General features: G+C 33.8%; 1 protein-coding gene across 4 annotated transcripts; it reads left to right on the top strand.

Annotated features, from left to right (window-relative positions):
• Positions 1 to 86: 86 nt before the first annotated feature.
• LOC133823122 (uncharacterized) lies at positions 87 to 14,806 on the top strand. 4 transcript variants are annotated; one of them, XR_009888148.1, is made up of 12 exons: positions 87 to 221; positions 1,039 to 1,445; positions 1,800 to 1,877; positions 1,957 to 2,492; positions 2,779 to 3,411; positions 3,563 to 3,717; positions 4,260 to 4,471; positions 4,555 to 4,685; positions 4,778 to 5,130; positions 5,208 to 5,311; positions 10,448 to 10,569; positions 14,548 to 14,806. XR_009888148.1 is itself a non-coding variant. In XM_062255722.1 (11 exons), the coding sequence occupies exons 2-11, from the start codon at positions 1,154 to 1,156 to the stop codon at positions 10,513 to 10,515; spliced, it is 2,562 nt and encodes an 853-aa protein (XP_062111706.1). In that variant the 5' UTR covers positions 87 to 221; positions 1,039 to 1,153; the 3' UTR covers positions 10,516 to 10,780. The 4 variants fall into 4 exon arrangements, 3 of the variants coding, with proteins under 3 accessions (XP_062111706.1, XP_062111704.1, XP_062111705.1); XM_062255722.1 differs by lacking the exon at positions 14,548 to 14,806 and having other exon boundaries at positions 10,448 to 10,780; XM_062255720.1 differs by lacking the exons at positions 10,448 to 10,569; positions 14,548 to 14,806 and adding an exon at positions 9,705 to 10,091.
• The last annotated feature ends 5,345 nt before the right edge of the window (positions 14,807 to 20,151 follow it).

Raw genomic sequence — 20,151 nt, 5'->3', positions numbered from 1 at the left:
AAATTTGATTGAATTTTCCCATGTAAATTCCTCAAAGTTAAACGCTTCAATCCGGCCCAAATCAACATTGAAAGCCCGATTCGTTCGATTGAGAGTGAGGCCCGGTTGTTGAAGCTGAATCTGAGATGGAACTGTGCTGTACGAGTATGTGGATCATTCATTCTTTTTCTAATTGGATCTGCTTCATTTCAATCATCACCGGAGTCATCTCCGATCACCAGGTACCTTTTCATAGCTCGCCCACTATATATATACATGATATATATTCAATTATTTGTTTTTACATGATAAAATCACTCTCGGTTACAGATCACACTTTCTTACGCTAATGACATTTCAATTTTGTTCATTTATTATTTAGTTATTCTCGGTTGCATTAATTCACTCACAAAACAATAATAATAATTGGTTCGATCGATTCTTAGATGCATTTTGTCTTTCACCGATATTGAGGTTCAATTTTAATCTCTTTTATTGTTTATTTTGATGTTCTCACTCTTAGGTTACTCTTTGAGTGTGAAGAAATTCTCATTGTAGTGGCAAATCTGTATGTACCAAGTTAGATATTTCAAAAAACATTGGTTATTATCTCTTCAAAACATTGGGAATTAGGGTTTTTTCGGGGGTGGAGTTGTCAAATCTCCTTTAACAGAGGTCATTTGTTTATGTTTAATGGCGTTTGATTCTCAGTTTTTAATTTCGTATTTATATCTGTTGAATGGAAAATGGTGACGCGAGCTTCATAAGTTCATAAATGGAAAGTGAACCCTTTTAGTTATTTGTTGAAGTTTTTGTAGCAAATGTTTCTCAAAATTTGTAAATTAAGAATTAAGATCATAGTTGAACTTGGTGTTACCATTTTGCGAGTGCATGCCTAATTACTGGTTCTGTAATATCTAGGAGTTTGATTACTGGTTATGGAATTTAATGTTATGCTTTTAGTCATTGTTTACAAATTGTAAAATCTTTAAGTTGACCAGTTATTATATGAGTGCCCTTTATTAGTTTCAGTGGGACTGACTTCCATGCTCCACGCAGGTGTACTGTGTTCTAAGCGTCATCACATTTTTGTACGCGAGAAGATTATTGTGCTCCGCTTTGCATTCAGAAGAACTTATCTTTATTTTTGTTGAATCTTTTTTGCGGTGGAAAAATGAATTTTTTAATGCGATCTACTCAGACTGCAGCAGCAGATCAGGTGACTGTTCGTGAATCAACTGCAGAGACACATCACATACCAAAACCTCCAGCTTCTTTGGAGGCTCTTATAGCTGAAGATCCATATCCACGGTATTCCGCACTCAAAGATCGTGAAGGAGAAGTTGTTGACGATTTTGGAGGTGAAAAGGCCAGCATTGCAGTTTCAGATGCGAAGAAAGACTCTTCTATTGTAGCAATGCATTCTGATGTATCCGAAGAGGAAGGATGGATTACAATTCCATACAGTATGACTCTGCCACTGCAGTCAACATGTCTCTGTAGACTTGCCTTCTAGTATTCGTTATCACTTTCAGACTATCCATACAGATACACACAATGCTTGAAATTGTCTACTATAAGTGCCCTTTTTTTTCTTTAGCATATGTTTGCAATAGATGTACATCCTCTAACTCAACAACATCAGAAAATGATATTTACTATTGTTGTGCATGTCAAGAATACACTGAGAGTCATCTTCATGTTCACTTTATGCTTTGATGTTGCCGGGTTAGTTATTGCATAAATTTCATGACATGGTGGAGCACTTTCCTTATGCAGATTGCACTTTTCCGTGCCTAATGCATTTTATGATTTTGTAGAGGAACTGTCTGATAATTGGAGTGATGCGCCGGATATAAAATCGTTATGCACTTTGGATCGTTCCTTTGTTTTTCCTGGTAACTGGTTCTTGACTCTCCCATTTTCTTTAAGAAATTATTAGGAATGAATAACTTCTAATTGTATTGCCCTACTCAGGCGAACAAGTTCATATACTGGCATGCTTATCGGCATGTAAAAAGGATACAGAAATTATTACTCCATTTAAAGTTGCTGCAGTAATGAGTAAAAATGGCATGGGAAAGAGCCCAGAGAAACAAAATGGAAACATGGAAGATGGAAAAAGAGAAAAAACTCCTGGTGGTCAAGGTGTAGATGATTATAATGGTGGAAAGTTGTCAAAGGAGAAGCAAGATTCTAAAAAGGATGTTTGTACTAGTGAATCACTTCTTAGATTGGAAGACCACAAGAGACGGACTGAAATGTTACTACAAAGATTTGAGAAATCTCATTACTTTGTTAGAATAGCAGAATCAGGTGAACCACTTTGGTCAAAGAAGAGTGCTTTGAACAAATCTTCAGAATCCTCTGAGACAGATTCTCAAAAGTTGAAAAATGAAGATGTTTCTCACCTTACTGCGGTTATTGATAAAGGAAATTTCAATCCTACAGCCTCTGGCGGGGTAGCAAGAAATACTGTCAAGTGTTGCTCTCTTTCTAATGGTGACATAGTGGTACGAGCCATTAAACTTAAAGCTAGTAGTTAAATAATTATGTGGAGTGTTGATGAAAATTGTCTAGGAATGTATTTTATGTCATCATGTCTTTATAGTAGTAACCAGAAGACTAACTTGTGTGCGTAAACAGTCAAACTGTTTTTCTGTCCAGTGGTTTTTTTATATTTTTTTTTAATGAGAAATTTTGAGGTTCAAGTGTTTATATGCATGCATACTGTGTCTGTTTAAGCATATTGCTCTGACCACTGATTCTCATTTGGTTTTCTTGTTTGGAAGAATGCAGGTGCTTTTACAGGTTAATGTTGGTGTTGATTTTTTGAAAAACCCTGTCCTTGAAATTCTTCAATTTGAGAAATATAATGACAGAGATTTGACTTCTGAGAACCAGATGAATATAACATCTGAGGACCAGGACCCATGTGGAGAACTGTTAAAATGGTTACTTCCCTTAGATAACACTCTTCCACCTCCATCTCGTCCGCTTTCTCCACCCTTAATTTCCACCACAGGATTTGGAAATACATCTCAAAAATCCAATATCACTTCTTCGTCTGGTTCACAGCTTTTCTCTTTTGGCAACTTTAGAAGCTACTCCATGTCATCCCTACCCCAAAATAGTACTCCACCTCCTGCACCTGTCAAAGCTTCTGGTTCTAAACCAAGCTTTGATCCTGAAGATTGGGATCAATATTCATCTCAAAAGCTTCGGAAGAGTAAAAAAACTGATGCTGAAGAACTTTTATCTTTCCGAGGTGTGTCATTAGAGCGAGAAAGATTTTCTGTTTGCTGTGGATTGGAAGGCATCTATATGCCAGGAAGAAGGTGGATGAGGAAACTAGAAATTATACAACCTGTAGAAATTCATTCTTTTGCTGCTGACTGCAATACTGATGATTTGCTCTGCGTCCAGATAAAGGTGTGAATCTGTTTTGAACTGAGTCATATTGTTTCATAAGCAGACGTATACATGTCCTGAAATGCATTAGCTACCATATCTATTTGTTTGCTTGATGTGGTTGTTAGTCTTTGCCTTCAAATTTCAATTAAGTTAATGAGTTGTTATGCAGAATGTTACTCCAGCACATGCACCGGATATTGTGGTTTATATAGGTGCTATTACAATTGTATTTGAAGAGGCTTCAAAAGGTGGACAACCCCTATCACTTCCAATTGCATGTATTGAAGCAGGAGCTGACCACAGTTTGCCAAATCTAGCCCTCAGGTATCAGGTTGTTGTTTACTTTAGGTGTCTTATTACTTTTTAATTTTGTGCCACCCTGCAATCTGCTGAGGCAAATAGTAGAGAAGACACTCAACACTTTCTCTAGTGTGGGATGAACATTGAGAGTTCTCAGTTTGCTTGGGTGGTGTTGATTTTGAAGCTTCTTTTGTGAGAACCACCCAAGTTAGGTAATATTTATCAAATTTGTGAATTATGTGGTCTTTGCATTCTTCTTCCCTCTTGTTAACAGCAAGGATGGGTTATGGATTGTTTGGAAGAAAAAGTAACCTATGGACGTGCTTTTGACAGAGGATTAGTGTTTTGTTCTGAGTAATTGGATAAGAAACACTAGGAAGAAGTTGATTGGACAACTGGAAGAAAATATATGCTCTAATTTAGCTAGTACAATTGCTCGGTGATTATTATTATTTTAGTTATATTCTCTTCAATTTCAAGGAGTAGTTTTCTATCATCATTCAGACAAAAAGTTCATTTGGTTTCCTGAAATTACATTGTTCATCTCATTGGAAATTTTGTGGCAGGAGGGGTGAAGAACATTCTTTTATCCTTAAACCCACAACATCTTTGTGGAGAAATATTAAAGCAAATGGAGAAAAAAGTAGTCATTCATCACAATTATTGACTGGAACTACATCAAGTTTACATCTTCCCCCAAAGACTGTTGAAGGAAAGAGGAAGGTTTTTACTGCAGATCAATATGCTATTATGGTTTCATGTCAGTGCAACTATACTGGTAATGTAAACCATGTAGTTTACTTTACAAATGAAAATTTCTAGTCACTGTCTCTTGGCTTATTGTTTTTGTGTTTGCTGTAGAATCAAGATTGTTTTTCAAGCAGCCAACAAGTTGGCGACCACGTATCTCGAGGGATCTTATGATTTCTGTTGCATCTGAAATGTCTGGTCAACATCGGCCTAACGGAGGATCTTATCAACTTCCTGTTCAGGTTAAAATATGTTTTACATTGTATATGAGTGTTTGCGTTTGCCCCTTAAGCTTGTGGAATTCATCTCATGTATAATTGGTACAATTTGTTAGGTGTTAACTCTTCAGGCTTCAAACTTGACATCAGAAGATCTAACTTTGACAGTTCTTGCCCCAGCTTCATTTACTTCACCACCCTCAGTGCTCTCATTGAATTCTTCACCCACTTCACCTAGAAGTCCCTTTGTCAGTTTTCCTGAGATTACAAGTCCAAATGGGGATAAACGTTTCTCTACAATGCAGAGGCTGAGCTCAGCACCTGCTTCATCTGGAAATCAGAAATCGGATGATCATAGTGGAGCTCGATCTGCTTCATTCAATGAGTTGGCTTCTCCCAGTTCTGATGTTATTCCTAGTAGCAGTTTGGGTTGTACACACCTGTGGCTCCAGAGTAGAGTACCGTTGGGGTAATTTACTAATACGTTTCCCTCTTTTCTTGTATGTGGTTATTGTCCTTTTAATGATTTTTCCATTGTTCCTTCAGATGCGTTCCCTCTCATTCTACTGCAACCATCAAGCTTGAGCTTCTTCCGTTGACTGATGGCATTATTACTCTGGACACCTTGCAAATTGATGTCAAGGAAAAAGGTAATCTCTCTATGCTTATCTCTTGTTGCTTTCTTTACACCCGCATCCTTGAAACACCAACTCCATTAATTATAAGGGCCATGTTTGGGTAATGGTTGAAGCATCAATGACATTGCGTTCCCCAACTGATTGTTATGTGAGATGAAATAAATGATATTCAACTTGAATTCCATTGAAAAGAGATGCATATATATATATATATGTATACAAAACTAGGAAGCTATCTTAGGAAACTATACAATTGAGAAACTAGAATTAGGATAACTAGATAGCTAAATACAACTAATGTATAGCTAACACTCCCCCTCAAGTTGGAGCATAGATATTAATCATGCCCAACTTGTTACATAGATAATCAACTCGAAACACATTTAAAGCTTTCGTGAAGATGTCTCCTAATTGTTCTCCAGCCTTTAGATATCCTGTAGAAATCAAGCCTCGCTGAATTTTCTCTCAGACAAAATGACAATCAGTTCTATATGCTTAGTTTGCTCATGAAATACAGGATTATATGCAATATGAAGGGCAGCTTCGTTATCACACCACAATTTTATGGGTACTTAAAACCTACTTCAGTCAAGAGCTAATATATCCACATTGTCTCGCACACAGACTGTGCCAGAGTCTTATATTTTGATTCTGCACTGGATCTTGACACAACATTCTGCTTCTTACTCTTTCATGAAATCAAATTTCCTCCAACAAAAACACAATAACCTGAAGTGGATCTTCTACCCATTTTGGATACTGCCCAATCTACATCTGAAAAACATTCAATATGAGTGTGCCCATGATTTGCATTTAAAATACCACGTCCAGGTTCTCCTTTCAAGTAAATTAAAATTTGGTCTTAAGCTGCCCAATGATGTACTGTTGGGAATGACATAAACTGACTGACAACACTAAACGAATATGCAATATCTGGACGAGACACAGTAATGTAATTCAGTTTTCCAACCAACCTTTGATATCTCACAGAATTTTTAAATAGTTCCTCATCTCCTGTAAGGTGAATGTTTGTTGTCATTGGAGCACTACAAGACTTTGCTCCAATTTTCCTATCTAGGTTAATTAGTCAAGAACATATTTTCTCTGAGATAGAAATATACATTTTTTACTCCTTGTGACTTCAACACCCAAGAAATACTTTAACATATCCAAGTCCTTCGTGTGAAACTGAGTATGGAGGAAAGACTTGGAGAAGATTCCCATAGTATCACTTGTAGTAATAACAATATCAGTCACATACACAACTAACAAAATGATACCGACTTCTGTTCGTTTGTAGAATACAAAATGGTCAGACTTACTTTTCATCATACCTAAATTTTCAACAGCCTGACTAAATTTCCCAAACCAAGCACGAGGACTCTATTTCAAACCATACAGAGACTTTTGTAGAGGACAAACTCTCCTAGACTCCCCCGGAGCAACAAACCCAGGAGGTTACTCCATATACACCTCTTGAAGATCACCATGAAGAAAAGGATTCTGATATCAAGTTGATGCAAATGCCAGTTATGAGTTGCCGTCGTCGAAATAAACAATCGAACATATGTCAATTTTGCAATAGGAGAAAAAGTATCAGAATAGTCCACCCCATAGGTTTGGGCATAGCCTTTAGCGACGAGACGGGCTTTCAATCGAGCAACTGACCCATCCGGATTGACCTTAACTATGAACACCCATTTGCATCCTATAACCTGTTTCCCTGAAGGCAAATCCACAAAGTCCCAAGTACAATTGTCATCTAAAGCATTCATCTCCTCTATAATTGCATTATGCCAACCAGGATGAGATATGGATTGACGAACATTTTTAGGAATAGAGACAGAATCAAGGGAAGCAATAAAAGAACAAGAGGAAGATGACAAGCCATTACATGAAACAAATGAAGAAATAGGATAAGTACATTGACGTTTACCTTTGCGCAAAGCAATAGGAAGATCATCGCTCGGGACTGGATTTGAAGGCAAAGGTGCTGGTGCAGGACATGAATCAGGAGGTGGACGCCTGTAATAGACTTGAATAATAGGAGGCTTGGGAGGAGCTAGTTCCGAGATAGGGGCAGAGAATGTGATAGAATAGACCAACAAATCATCATTCTCCCCCTGACAAGTAGGGATAGGCAAGGACGTAAAGTAAGGTATGTCTTCCATGAAGGTAACATCAATTGAGACAAGATATTTGTTAATACTAGGACAATAATATCTATAACCTTTCTGAAGACGAGAATAACCAAGGAAGACACACTTCGACTTGGGATCTAATTTAGTTACATGTGGACGAACATCTCGAACAAAACAAATTCTACCAAAGATCCTAGGATGAGCAGGAAACAAAGAATTGTTTGGAAAAAGGACTTTATAAGGAATCTCGGCACGAAGATCAGATGATCACATGTGGTTAATTAGAAAACATGCAATCAAAACCGCATCAGCCCAAAAAGGTTTGGGAACATTCATTTGAAATGATAGGGCTCATGCAGTTTCAAGAAGATGTCTGTTCTTTCGTTCTGCCACTCCATTTTGGGATGGAGTATCAACACAAGAAGTCTCATGAAGCATGCTATTTTGAACCATATAAGATTGAAATAAAGCGGGCGTATACACTTTGGCATTATCCCTTCGCAAAGTACGAACAGAGACATTAAATTGAGTTTTAATTTCAGCACAAAATGCACAAAAAATAGAAAACAACTTCGAGCGACTTTTCATTAAAAATAACCAACACGAGAATAATCATCCACAAAAGAAACAAAATACTTAAATCAATAGAGTAAGGACCCTAAACATCAAAATGAACCAATTCAAAAGGAATACTAACACGTTTATTAACTCTGGGACTTGAACTCATACGATGGTGTTTGGCAAACTAACCAGACTCGTAATCTAATGAAGACACCTTATTAAATTGTGGACAAAGCTTTTTAAGCAAAGGGAGAGAAGGATGACCCAACCAACAATGTGCCTCAAAAGGAGATTGTACACCAGAGCAAGCAACAGGTTTTGGAATTGGTGTATTGAGAATATAGAGGCCTCCAGACTGATGCCGTTTACCAATAATTTGCTTCGTCATAAGATATTGAAATAAGCAATGATCAGGAAAATAATGAGATACAACAGTTAAGATTGCGAGTAAGTTGACTTACAGAGATCAAATTAAATGAGAAGTTAGGTAAAATGTAAAATGGACGAGAAAGGAAGCATGGGAGTATGAGTAATTGTACCAGACCCAAGAACACGAGATGGTGACCCATCAACTAAGGTAACTATAGAAGTGGAAGTGTGTGACTGAAGAGTAGAAAAGAGGCGAGAATTACCTGTCATATGATTTGTGGCTCCAGAATCAATGACCCATTTGGAGGATGAGGAAAGAAGACATGTATTTGCCTTACCTGAGTGAGCAATAGTAGTAACAGAAGGAGATGAAGGAGATGAATACTGTAGAGATTCTTGATACTACAAGAACTTGGCATATTCATCTGCAAAAATAGGAACTGATTTTTCAGAAGACATTACAAATACTATATTAGTCCCACCAATACAACCAAGCAGGGAGAGAACCAACCAACAAACCCAACAAGGAAGCAAAAACATTGAGACAACGGGCAGTGAACAAATTGAGACAAAGGCTCAACCGACAAAGACAAACAACAAAGAAAGAACAACCAAACACAAAGTAGGGAAAAATATCAAACCACAAACGTAGGAGAATCACCGGAGACAGGCAAATAGGACAGAGAAGAGCCGAGAAAACTGCGAAGATCGACCAGAGTTGAAGACCAGCCTGAACACGCCCACACTAATGGGGATAGTGCGACGACGGAGGGTGGCACGTGAGGTCCACTCGCGGCGATTCAAGCGCCAGACTTTGGGGTTCAAAAGATCAGCGGCTGGGCAGTCTTTCTATGCTGGCGGTGAGAACCCAAGTGCACTCCAAATAGGGTTTCCAAGAAACCCTAAGAAAGATTAATATCAAACCCTAATTGTAAATCCTAATTTTGTAAAGAAAAAACCCCAATTTCGAATTTCGAATACTAATTTAAAATTTCTCTGATACCATGTTATGTGAGATGAAGTTAACATGAGATGAAATGAATGATATTCAACATGAGTTCCATTGAAGATATATATATATATATATATATAAAAGCAAAGATTCTATCTTAAGAAACTATACAATTGGGAAACTAGAGTTAGCGTAACAAGATAGCTAAATACAACTAATATACAGCTATGCTATCTTCAATTTTAATTTTAGTTTTGGTATAGACATCTAATTCAGATTTTTTTTTTCTTTCAAAATACTGGGCTTGTTAATTTATTTTCCTAAATCCTCCTTCAGAACCGTTGTAGCATATTTTGCTGATGTTTGCCATTTCACATAACAGGTCTAACCTATGTCCCCGAGTACTCGTTAAAGATAAACGCAACTTCCAGCATTTCCAGTGGGATTTGCTAAGACGGGATTGCTTTAACATCTGTATCTTGAAAAATTTACCACAAGTATGGAAGAAAATTGAAGTATGGATCTTTTATCTTGTCGAGCGTTCAGCTCTTAGCAGAAGCACCAAAGTTTTCTTTCATTTGCTTCTGATGATTGATATTGATATTCCATAAAGTCTCAGATTTTGTATGGAAAATTTCATGTAACTTCAATACCAGAAACTGTAATCTTTGTAGATGTACCTCAGTGTGTGTGACTATACTCATTTGATACCACTCATGAGAAAAGCAGAAAAGAATCATATTTGCTAATGATGATTTATGGATGACAATGGCTCGATTCTATATATTTTTTTTAAAATTATGTATATTTAAATAGGGCACGGCTACAATAGGGCATGCTCACTACCATGGTGAACCATACATTTAAATATATCAATATATATATATAAATATATATATATTTTCAGTCTTGTCTTTCTGCAGCAAGATGTACCACAGCCATCAATTTTCTACATGGAAATGACATTTTTCTACTTACATTACATGTTATTAAATAGGGACCCACGCGAGATTTTGCACTATATTTGACTCGAAAAACTAGTGGACATCCATGATATTTAACCCTCTTTTTTTTTTTTCAACTTTCAAGTTAAGTGTTCTAAACCGATTGCGATGTGATGTACAGTTATCTACATGATTTACGATCTGGTGTTGTATGGGGCTGGAGCCTGGTTTGTGGGATTTTTTCAATAATAGCTGAAATTCAACCGAGTCCACTATAGTGACGACCTTTTCAAGCTTGCTTGGGTAAGTAATTCGTTTATAATAAGAAGCATGGATGTGGTCCAACTCTGCTAATATATGCTTTATTAATAATCTTTTTATGTGTACATATAATACCTATTTGAAAACTATATTTATAGGCTTCCTTTGACAAAGAAAAGCAAAGACAAACCAAATTATTATTATTATTATTACATTTTGTTGCTAATTATAAATTAAGCACATTTTTATTTTCTTTTTGTTTTATCTTTTTCTTATCGCTTTGTTTTAATTAAAGAAATTTGCAACAAACACATTATGATATCCTAATAAATATGCATGATTAGTTTTGGCATGATGGAAGTCAAATATTTTAGTAAGGCACGCTGATCTATAAAAAGTCAATTGTGGTTACTTATTCTAACAAACTAGCACTTAAACAAATACACATTCTGATAATCATTAAATGTGCTTATCGCATGTGGTTCTCTTAATGGTTGAGAAATTTATTTTTATAATATATTTATATGATGAATAGCTTTACAAGTCATAAGTGCTTCTCATCATTTGTATTATTACATGAAAAAAAAAACTTGGGAAATGATTTTGGCCAGTTTGATAGAGCTAAAGTTGATGGTTGTGGAAAAAATTTGTTCAAGCATAAAAGTTATAGTGTGTTGGTAACTTATAATTTAAAAATACAATGAGTTGAAAAAAATATATAATATTTAATAAACTCTATAATCAAAGTATTTAGGTATATAATTTTTAAAATAATTGACATTTTAAAATAGGATATATGCCATTTTACTTGTAGTTTTAATAATACCAAATTGTGTTATTGTGTTTTACTTAGGGGTGTGCCTGCAAAAAACTAACCAAATCAACTAATCCAATTACAACTGCCCATAAAAAATTAGATGTCCAATAATAATTAGATTCAAACTTTGAATATCCAAATTAAATATGTTGCTGGATGGTATGTACGAAAATCTAATAAAATCAATTGATCTAATCCAATTACATTTTTATATAGTTTTAAAAAGGCTTATTTGCAACAGAAATCCCCAACCTAACTCACATTTTGCAATTAGGTCTCCAACCTCATTTTTTTTTGCATTTAAACCCCAACCTCTTAAAAAATTAGCATCGTTAGTCATTTTCACGTCCCCATCTATTTTTTATGTTAAATAATTAAGGTTTTATGGCAATAATCCCTAACCTATATTTCCTTTTGCATTTAGGTCCCCACCTTTAAGATCCAATCTAATTACTTTTATATATAATTTTAAACTAATTAGTGGTTCTATTTATGTTATTTTGAATGATTTGGATGAGTAATTAGTGTTTTTATAATTGAAATATAAATGCATATTTTTTACTAGCGTTTTGGTCAACCGACATTGAGTCCAATTAAAATGATGATTTAACAATGAAAATAGTTGAACTTAAGTAAACGACACAAAGAGTTTTATAATGGTGTAACCCCAAGGGTTGGTAATGACCTACGCTCACTTGCACTTTTATTAATCACGAAGGTCTCAAACTCAAGATCAGATGAACCAGAGTCAACTGAGTTTCTTAAGCATGAGAGAGAGAATACAGTACAATAAGATTTATGTATGTACGTGCTTATTCTAGAGAGGGTCTAGAGTCTAGAGATTGATTCTCGGATCCCCTCAAATGATAGTGAAAGGTCTTAATTATAGAGATTCTAGTGGGCCTTGGGCCTTACAACTATGAAATGGGCCACACACGTAATGTGGGTCTTTTAAAACTGAATATTAAATAAAATAATTCAAAATACAGTTGCAAAAATATCTCGTGAAATGCGAATTGATCTGGTCGTTAAAGCTGCTTCTAGGATCTTCATTCGACCAGCATTCCTTCGAACAACTTGCACGTAGTTGTCCTGAAGTCTTCGATCAGCAACCTTATACGTACTTGGATGAACTTGAGGAGGCAACTCTTCATCTCCCAGTCGAGCCCATTCAACCAGGGCTGGCAAAATTAATGTTTCTTGTTGACAAATCTCATTTCCTCATGCCACATCATCATCATGTCTGTTTTTGGGATAAACATTTTCCCCCTAAGTTTATCACAGTGCGACCAACATTGGATAAAATTAAGGAAAACCATTAATTTGGAGAAATAATGATTCTTTCCTCAGTAAGCCAACTGACAGCTTTTCAATTCCCTAAAGTCGTAGTGATAACCTTTAGCATGCGTAGTGATGTCACACGTGCTCGTACGCACGCAAGGCTATATATAGCTCTTCTTTTCCCATTTTTCTTCTACTCCTTCTCTTTTATCTTCTCTATTTTTTCTCTTATCTCCAAGAACTCTCAAGAAAACCGAAGCTCCAATTCTACGTTCATGGAATCTGTGAAACTTTCTTCAAAAATCCTTTCACACAATCATCTTTCAAGTAAGTTCTTGAGCACATACTGTAGAGTCCAAGAACTTTACTTAGCTAGTTAGATAGTAGTATAATAGTAATAGTAATAGTATTTTTATGACTGTGGACTTTGGTTCAGACTGGGATTTATTTGGACACTCATAGTAACACTTGTAGATTTTCTAAGTTTAACCTATAGTTTAAGAATATTAATTTTAACCTAAGGTTTGATTAATATGACTGATATTGATGGTGATATTTATTATATTATAAGGTTTAGATAGACCCAATAAGAAAGTAACACTTGTCATGTGTATGTTTAATGATAATTAAGTATTTTTGAGGAATAAGTTTATTAAGAGTAATATTTGAATATCCTAGGGTCTGTCAGCAGCTTTGAAAACGTTAGGGGACTTAGTCAAGGCTGTTTACTCAATTCAAATTAAGCTTAAAATGTGCAAATTCATGTTTAAATATTCAGCGTATGCCGATATATCGCAGCTATAGGGGGCGATATATCGCAGTACGGGGATATGAAAAACACGTAACTTCGCACGAGCACCTCGACGAGCCTCGGGCATGCTGGCCCAGGCGATATATCGCCTACAAGGGGCAATATATCGGCTCCCTTAGCATATTTTTGAAAGTTTTTTAAAACATTCCCATTTGAATCTTTAACCTCTTGATAAGTCCAGCATCTTTCTGACCGAGTCTTCAGCCTCTGCTGAACGATAATTCAAATATTTTTCACTTAAAAAGCCATTATTTTATTCAAGTTAAATGGAGATCTTTTCATCCTTAAACTCCATAAATAGGACCTAGTACCCAGCCATTTATTCATTCATCAAGCTAAGTTCAGAGGTTGCACGTTGCTAGGTTATTATTAAGAGTGTAAACACTTGGGTTGGGGGATTATGCTTACCAAACACTTGGGAAGTAAGGGTTATAGCACATTTCGGTTCGAGGTTTAGATCGGTCATATAAGTCTTCAAGATATTCCAAAACTCTAGTCCATTTCTGTATTGTTTTCCTTAAAATTCTTATAGTTTTCTACTCAACATCCTAACTCTATTCTTTATTCTTGGTTAGGAAATCTAAGATCTTGAACATAAGGTTTTTGGTAAGTATATTCTTGATGGTATAGTTCGTCCATTTTTCTCATTCTTCTCTTTAGTATACTCACCCTTCCATTTATGGTTTTTAGGAGTGTTCTAAAGTCCCAAATCTGTTCTCATATCCCGATACTTTTGGTAAGGAAAATAGGATAGGATTTATGTGTTATGTTATATGATTTATATGTTATGATAAATGTTATCTTATGATTATGTGTAATGTAACATGCTATAATATGTATAATTGTAGACTTGGGCATATGACCCGTATAACTAACAAGCCCCAATAAATTATGGGCATATGACTTGCTTAGCTAGCAAGCCCCACTAATCTAATGGGCATATGACTTGTTTAGTTTATGGGACCCCAAGTAATAATGGCCATTATAGTGTATGTGACATATGTTATGATACGGTTTAGTATATGTTGATATGAATATGATGTATATGATTTATGTGTTAGGTTTTTCCTTACTGGGCATTAGGCTCACTCCTTTTTGTTTATATGTGCAGGAAAATAGCTTTAGTGGCGGGAAAGGTTCTTGGAAGCTTGGGGATGTGTGTTGAGGCGGAATGGAGTCAATGGACCGAGAGTTCGATCGAGGATGAAGTCTTTTTTAAATTTTATATGTATTTTTTTTCCGCACTTTATTATGTAATTCATGTTATTTAAAATTATGTTGTGTTTTTCTTTTAACAACAATGGGATCCCATATCCTACCTATGAATTTTATATAGTTTTAAACCTTTAATAAAGATATGTTATTTCAAATGTATGTTTTCGTAAGTTTTATTAAAAGAATTAGTGTCTATGTATAGTTGTCGTTAATGGTCCAAAGTCTAGAGTAGTTGGGTCATTATACATACTTGTAATTTTTACTTTTTTCCTTGCAAAATTGGTTGTAGAATCGTGAAAATCATTTATGTGTTCTTCGTGTTCTTAATAAAACAATAGATAATTTATAACTTTTTTTGGTAAAGTATGAATTTTCTTAGAAAAATATTTTTTGGGGGAGTAGGAAAATGGAACTTTAGGCTTCGGGCAAGCTTGATTTGTTGTCGATTGTAGGGAAAAGAAATTACTCATAACAAACTTCAATTTTTTATTTATGGGAATTTGGTGGGAAATTTCCTCGCCTAAAAGGTAAGTTGAAGATTTTGCAAAAACCTTTTGAACTGCCTTTTAGATCCAAATTTTGACCTTGGTCGAATACACTCACCTATTTGTATTCGACCAGTACACTTCCTTTTAAGAACACAAAAATTTTGGTCGAATGACTCACTTCCCATTTATTTTCATACCAGATGTATGCACGCGATCACTGGAGAAGTGATTATTCTGTATCACCAGATTTAATACAGATGCTGGTCGATGATCTTGAACAAAATCGACCAGATACTTTACTTGAATCAAGAACTCCTGAATCATCTTCTCGATCAGGGGTTCAACACCATCATTATAACTTTCTTTTCACTCCCGACCAGGAATTTCGCCATAAGGTCGGGGAATTACAATAAGGAAATAGGAAATTCCTTCCCAAGGACTGGACATACATTATCCATCTAGACATTGTTGATACTTTCCCGATCAGAGTCCCGATCTGTGGGAGAGTTGCGAGCAAAAATTCTTTAGTTGATCTAGTTGTAACTGTTGTTATTTATCCTCTAGATATGACAAGAGTTAAACAAACGACTCGCCAAAGAACAACTGCAGACCCTAAGGTTGCTAGGTAAGCGACCAATGGAGGTAATGCGGAGGAGATAATGTAAAACGCCCTAATCTAGTGCTTTGTAAAACATTCACATATTCATAGGTTTATAAGAGAAAAACCACTTATTATAAAAATCCCAGTGGGGTCTTGCTAAAAACATGCAATTTGGGCCAATTTTTTTAAAAAGAAAATAGTAGTTTTCATGCAAAGTTCTCAAAACAACCAAAAGTTCAAGTCCCACTGATAAGTTTAAAAAGTCCAATTTAACATAACATTATTAAAAGAAAATAGCGTTTAAAACTGATCGTTTCTCATCCATAGGATGCCCCCATGCCATACACACCATGACGATAGAACTCCCTGTTGGAGTTTTATGCCCTAATTAAAACCCAAATTCTTTGTAATCTCATTTTATTATCAATAAAAGAATAGAAATTATTTTTTGACTTGGTTAATCACTTTGCTCACATGTTTATTTTCATGATTATTTGTTTAATATAAACTTCTATTAAATCCCGAGCATATAACTAATCTTATTTATAGTGACGTAATCACAGTGGAATATAAATATGATTATATGTTCAAAATAAGTTAGTCCTAAGATTAGTCAGTGCACATGATTTACACTGACTTGCCAATCTACGATATGATCTACTTACACATTACAGTGTTATGTTCTTTCCAGAACATTAGCAAAGTATATAAGATCAGATGTATTTGTTACATCAGACTGGACCGATATTGACAGTTGATAAGATAAGTAAACATACCGTTATTATCTATTCTAATCATATCATATAGTTGACCATAAGTCAAGTCAATCTCAATTCTGAGTGGTTAGTATTCTAACGGATTGTATTATTTGAGTTCTTTGACTTGTTCGTTACCAGCTTACCCTACGGACTATCCCATACTTACATCTTGGGAACTCGGTAGTATAATTGAGTGGGAGTGTTAATCATAGATATGAACATCTATAGCTTCTGATGAAGAAGTGAAACGATGGTTTCCTTTTAGTTTGGTTCAAGGTGTTAAATGATAGAGATCTCATTTCAGTAATTAAATTAGTTTACTGAAATATCATTTACAAGGAACTAAGTGTTTTAAGGATAAAATACAATGAGAGGTAAAACAGTATTTTAGTCCTATCTCATTGTAGACCGTCTATAAAGGATTGAGTGACAATTATGGTTGTAACAATGGATAATTAATAGCGTATCTATATTTGTTATAGAGCGTTCCATGAATTCAAGAGTGCAATTCCGAGTCTATAGTGGAGTCACGATGAATTAATAAGTTAGTAAATTTATTTGTTAGATTTATGATAACTTATTGGAGCTTGATTTCATAGGCCCATGGTCCCCATTGTACCTTGGATAAAATCATCTAGATAGTCTCAATTAATTGATTCAATTATCAATTAGAATTATCAAAGTTGACCAGGTCAATTTTGGATAGTTTCACAGAGTTATGTAATTTAGAGAAGAAAAGAGAAATTATGGCAGATTTATTAATTAAGATAAATTGGTATATAAATTAATAAATAAGTTTAAATCAAGGTTAAAATTATAAATAATTAATTTGATAAAGGATTTAAATAATTATTTAATTAATTAAATCAATAGAAAATAATACAGGCCTTGATTTTAAGTCTAATAGGCTTATAATCAAATGAGAAATTTCACGGGCCTAAAGCCCATGATAATTTCGACCTAGGGCTTTAAAATGACTATTATTTTATTAATTTTTTAATTAAATTAAATGGCCTAATTAAGTCTATAAAAGGAGTGCTTAGAGAGAAGTCAAAACATAAGTTTAATCACTGGTTTTATGATAGTTTTAGATTATCTCAAAACACAAGTCCTTTTCTAAGCCTCTTTGATTATTTTCTCTTCTTCTTCTCTGTATCTATCTCAGGTGTTGAGAATTTCCCACACTAGTCTAGGTGATTCTAAGGATACATTGGAAGACTGTGAAGAAAATAGAAGATCGGTTCAGTTTTTTGATAATACTCTGCGACAGAGAGGATACAAGAGTTAGAGAAACTGAAGGAAGGACTCTTTAATTCCGTTGCGTATACTGTATTCTTGTCTTTGTTTATCTTTGAATTAAATTTTAGAAACATGTTCTAGGTTATCTCATATTAATTTGTTTAATATTAGATATACTTGAATATAAATAAAGATCATGTATAAGTTTTCCTAACAACAGGCCTCAGAGCCTTTGGTAATATTTATTTTCATGCATGAACATGTTTAAAATTGGATTATTTGATATGTTTGAATAATTGGATGGTTTTCATGTTTTTATGAAGCATATTGATTTTATGCGATTATTAGCAATTTTTAGGTTATTTTGTTGTGTTTTCTATGCTATTAATTTTTATATATGCTTTATTTTGTGTAAAACATGTTAAAAATTAATTAGAAAATGGTTTTGGTTTGAAAAATTGCACAAAAATTTTTTTCAAAAAAATTTGGCCTGGCTGCCCATGCACCCGCGCGCGCCCATGCGCACCAGCCACCAGGTGAACAGTACCCACGGGTACTATTCATTCAAATTAATTTTTTTTAATTAATGAAAAATAAAATTTGTGGAAATAAATTATTTATAATCAAAACCAAAAATATCTTTTTTGTTTTATCATTTATTTTTTTTAAATAAGATATTTTTGTTAGTTGAGATTTAAATAATTAGATATTTTCAACAAATATTCAAATTCAAATTTAAAAATAGACTAACAACTTAATTTTAAATCTTTTAATATATTAAAATATTAGAATTAAGATATCAGATATTTAAGATATTTTCATTTAAATTCTTGATATTTTTATTAAATCTTTATTTGAAAATATAAATATCTTTTTATTCTATAGTTTTTAATATTTAAATTATTTGAAATTTGAATATAGTTAGTTAGATATTTTTATGGATATTTGAATTTTTTTAACTATTTTGAGATATTTTAGGGTTGTTATAACTATTTATATATTTTTTAAATGGTTAAAATATTAGCTAATAGTTATAACAACACAAGATATTTTGGAAAATAGTTAAGATATTGATTTTAAAATTTAAAATTGGTTAAATTTTGAAAAATATCAATTGTTTTTTTTTTCAGCCAATTAATAAAATATTTTTTTTATAAATGGGATTTAAATTAACTTTGGTTAATTGTTGATAAATCCTATTTAAATTAAATTAATAATTTTTTTTTTAAATTAACCTAAACCAAGTTGATTGTTGATAAATGAAATTTAAATTAACTATTGTTAATTGTTGATAAATTTCTTTTAAATTGACTTATTTTTTGTAAACATTTAATTAATTTGAATTTTTGATAAATTCTAAATAATTAATTGTGGTATTTTTGCAAATGAAATAAATTGTAGTATTTTTGTATAAATTCATAGAATTGCTCATATAGTAACATGATTAGGTCCATCCAATTATAACATTTATGCCCATCCAAGTATAACATGTCTGTTTGCACTATATGTGGTATTTTTGCAATTGGGCTTAGATTCATATAGTGGCCCATATGTTTGTTAGATATATGGATTTTGCCAAATAAAATATTCATAAAATGATAGGTTTTATTTGGGCCCATTAGAAAATGTAAAGTTTAAATTCCTTTCTTGTGGGTGATTCCACTTGTGAAGGCCCATTTGCTTTGCATGACTATAGTGGGCCTAACCAATTAATAACAATTAATAAAATGAAGGTTTAAATTCTTGTCCTTTGGACCTTGTATGGAAGATAGGGGGCATTTGTAGTGGGAGCGACATACTGGACCCAGCCCTCCTCCATACAAGCCCAATTGTTAAGGCCGATTTACCTGAGTTGGACTTAATTGTATAGGTTCATTATATTAGTTAAACCTAAATATTGATTAGCAAAAAATTAATTTAAATTAATTGAATTTGTTTCAATGTGACACTTTAGAATTAATAGGAAATTATAGGACTTTGGTTTTAAAAATTTTAATCTGTATAATTTTTTTTGGGAAAACCATAGTCATTAATTGTCTAAAAATAAATAATAAAAATACTATTTTTAATTTTATAATGAGCTTATTTTAAGAATTTTATTCGATCTCCACCGTTGGTTTAACATAGTCAATAGCTTAATGGGGCCTCAAGGCGCTTTGATTCGTCCCCCTAAGGAATGTGTTCATTAGTTATTTTGACAAGGTTAGATCTCGAAAGATAGATAATTATAGGTCAAATTCTACTAGACTCACCCCTACGGTGACTACTAGGACTAAATCTATGATTATTGAAACCATGGGTCTAGCTCATAAAATAAGAGATTTTGTTTTCTTATTTTGATCGAATAGTAGGTTGTTAATGGTGGTGTCCATTATTAAATGATTTTGCAACTCTATTTAACTAGTGGTATTTTT

Source organism: Humulus lupulus, chromosome 3 (genome assembly GCF_963169125.1).
Source record: "Humulus lupulus chromosome 3, drHumLupu1.1, whole genome shotgun sequence".
NCBI classification, from domain to species: domain Eukaryota; kingdom Viridiplantae; phylum Streptophyta; class Magnoliopsida; order Rosales; family Cannabaceae; genus Humulus; species Humulus lupulus.
Note: the sequence above shows the minus strand (reverse complement) of the source record. Positions and strands in the feature narration are given on the sequence as shown.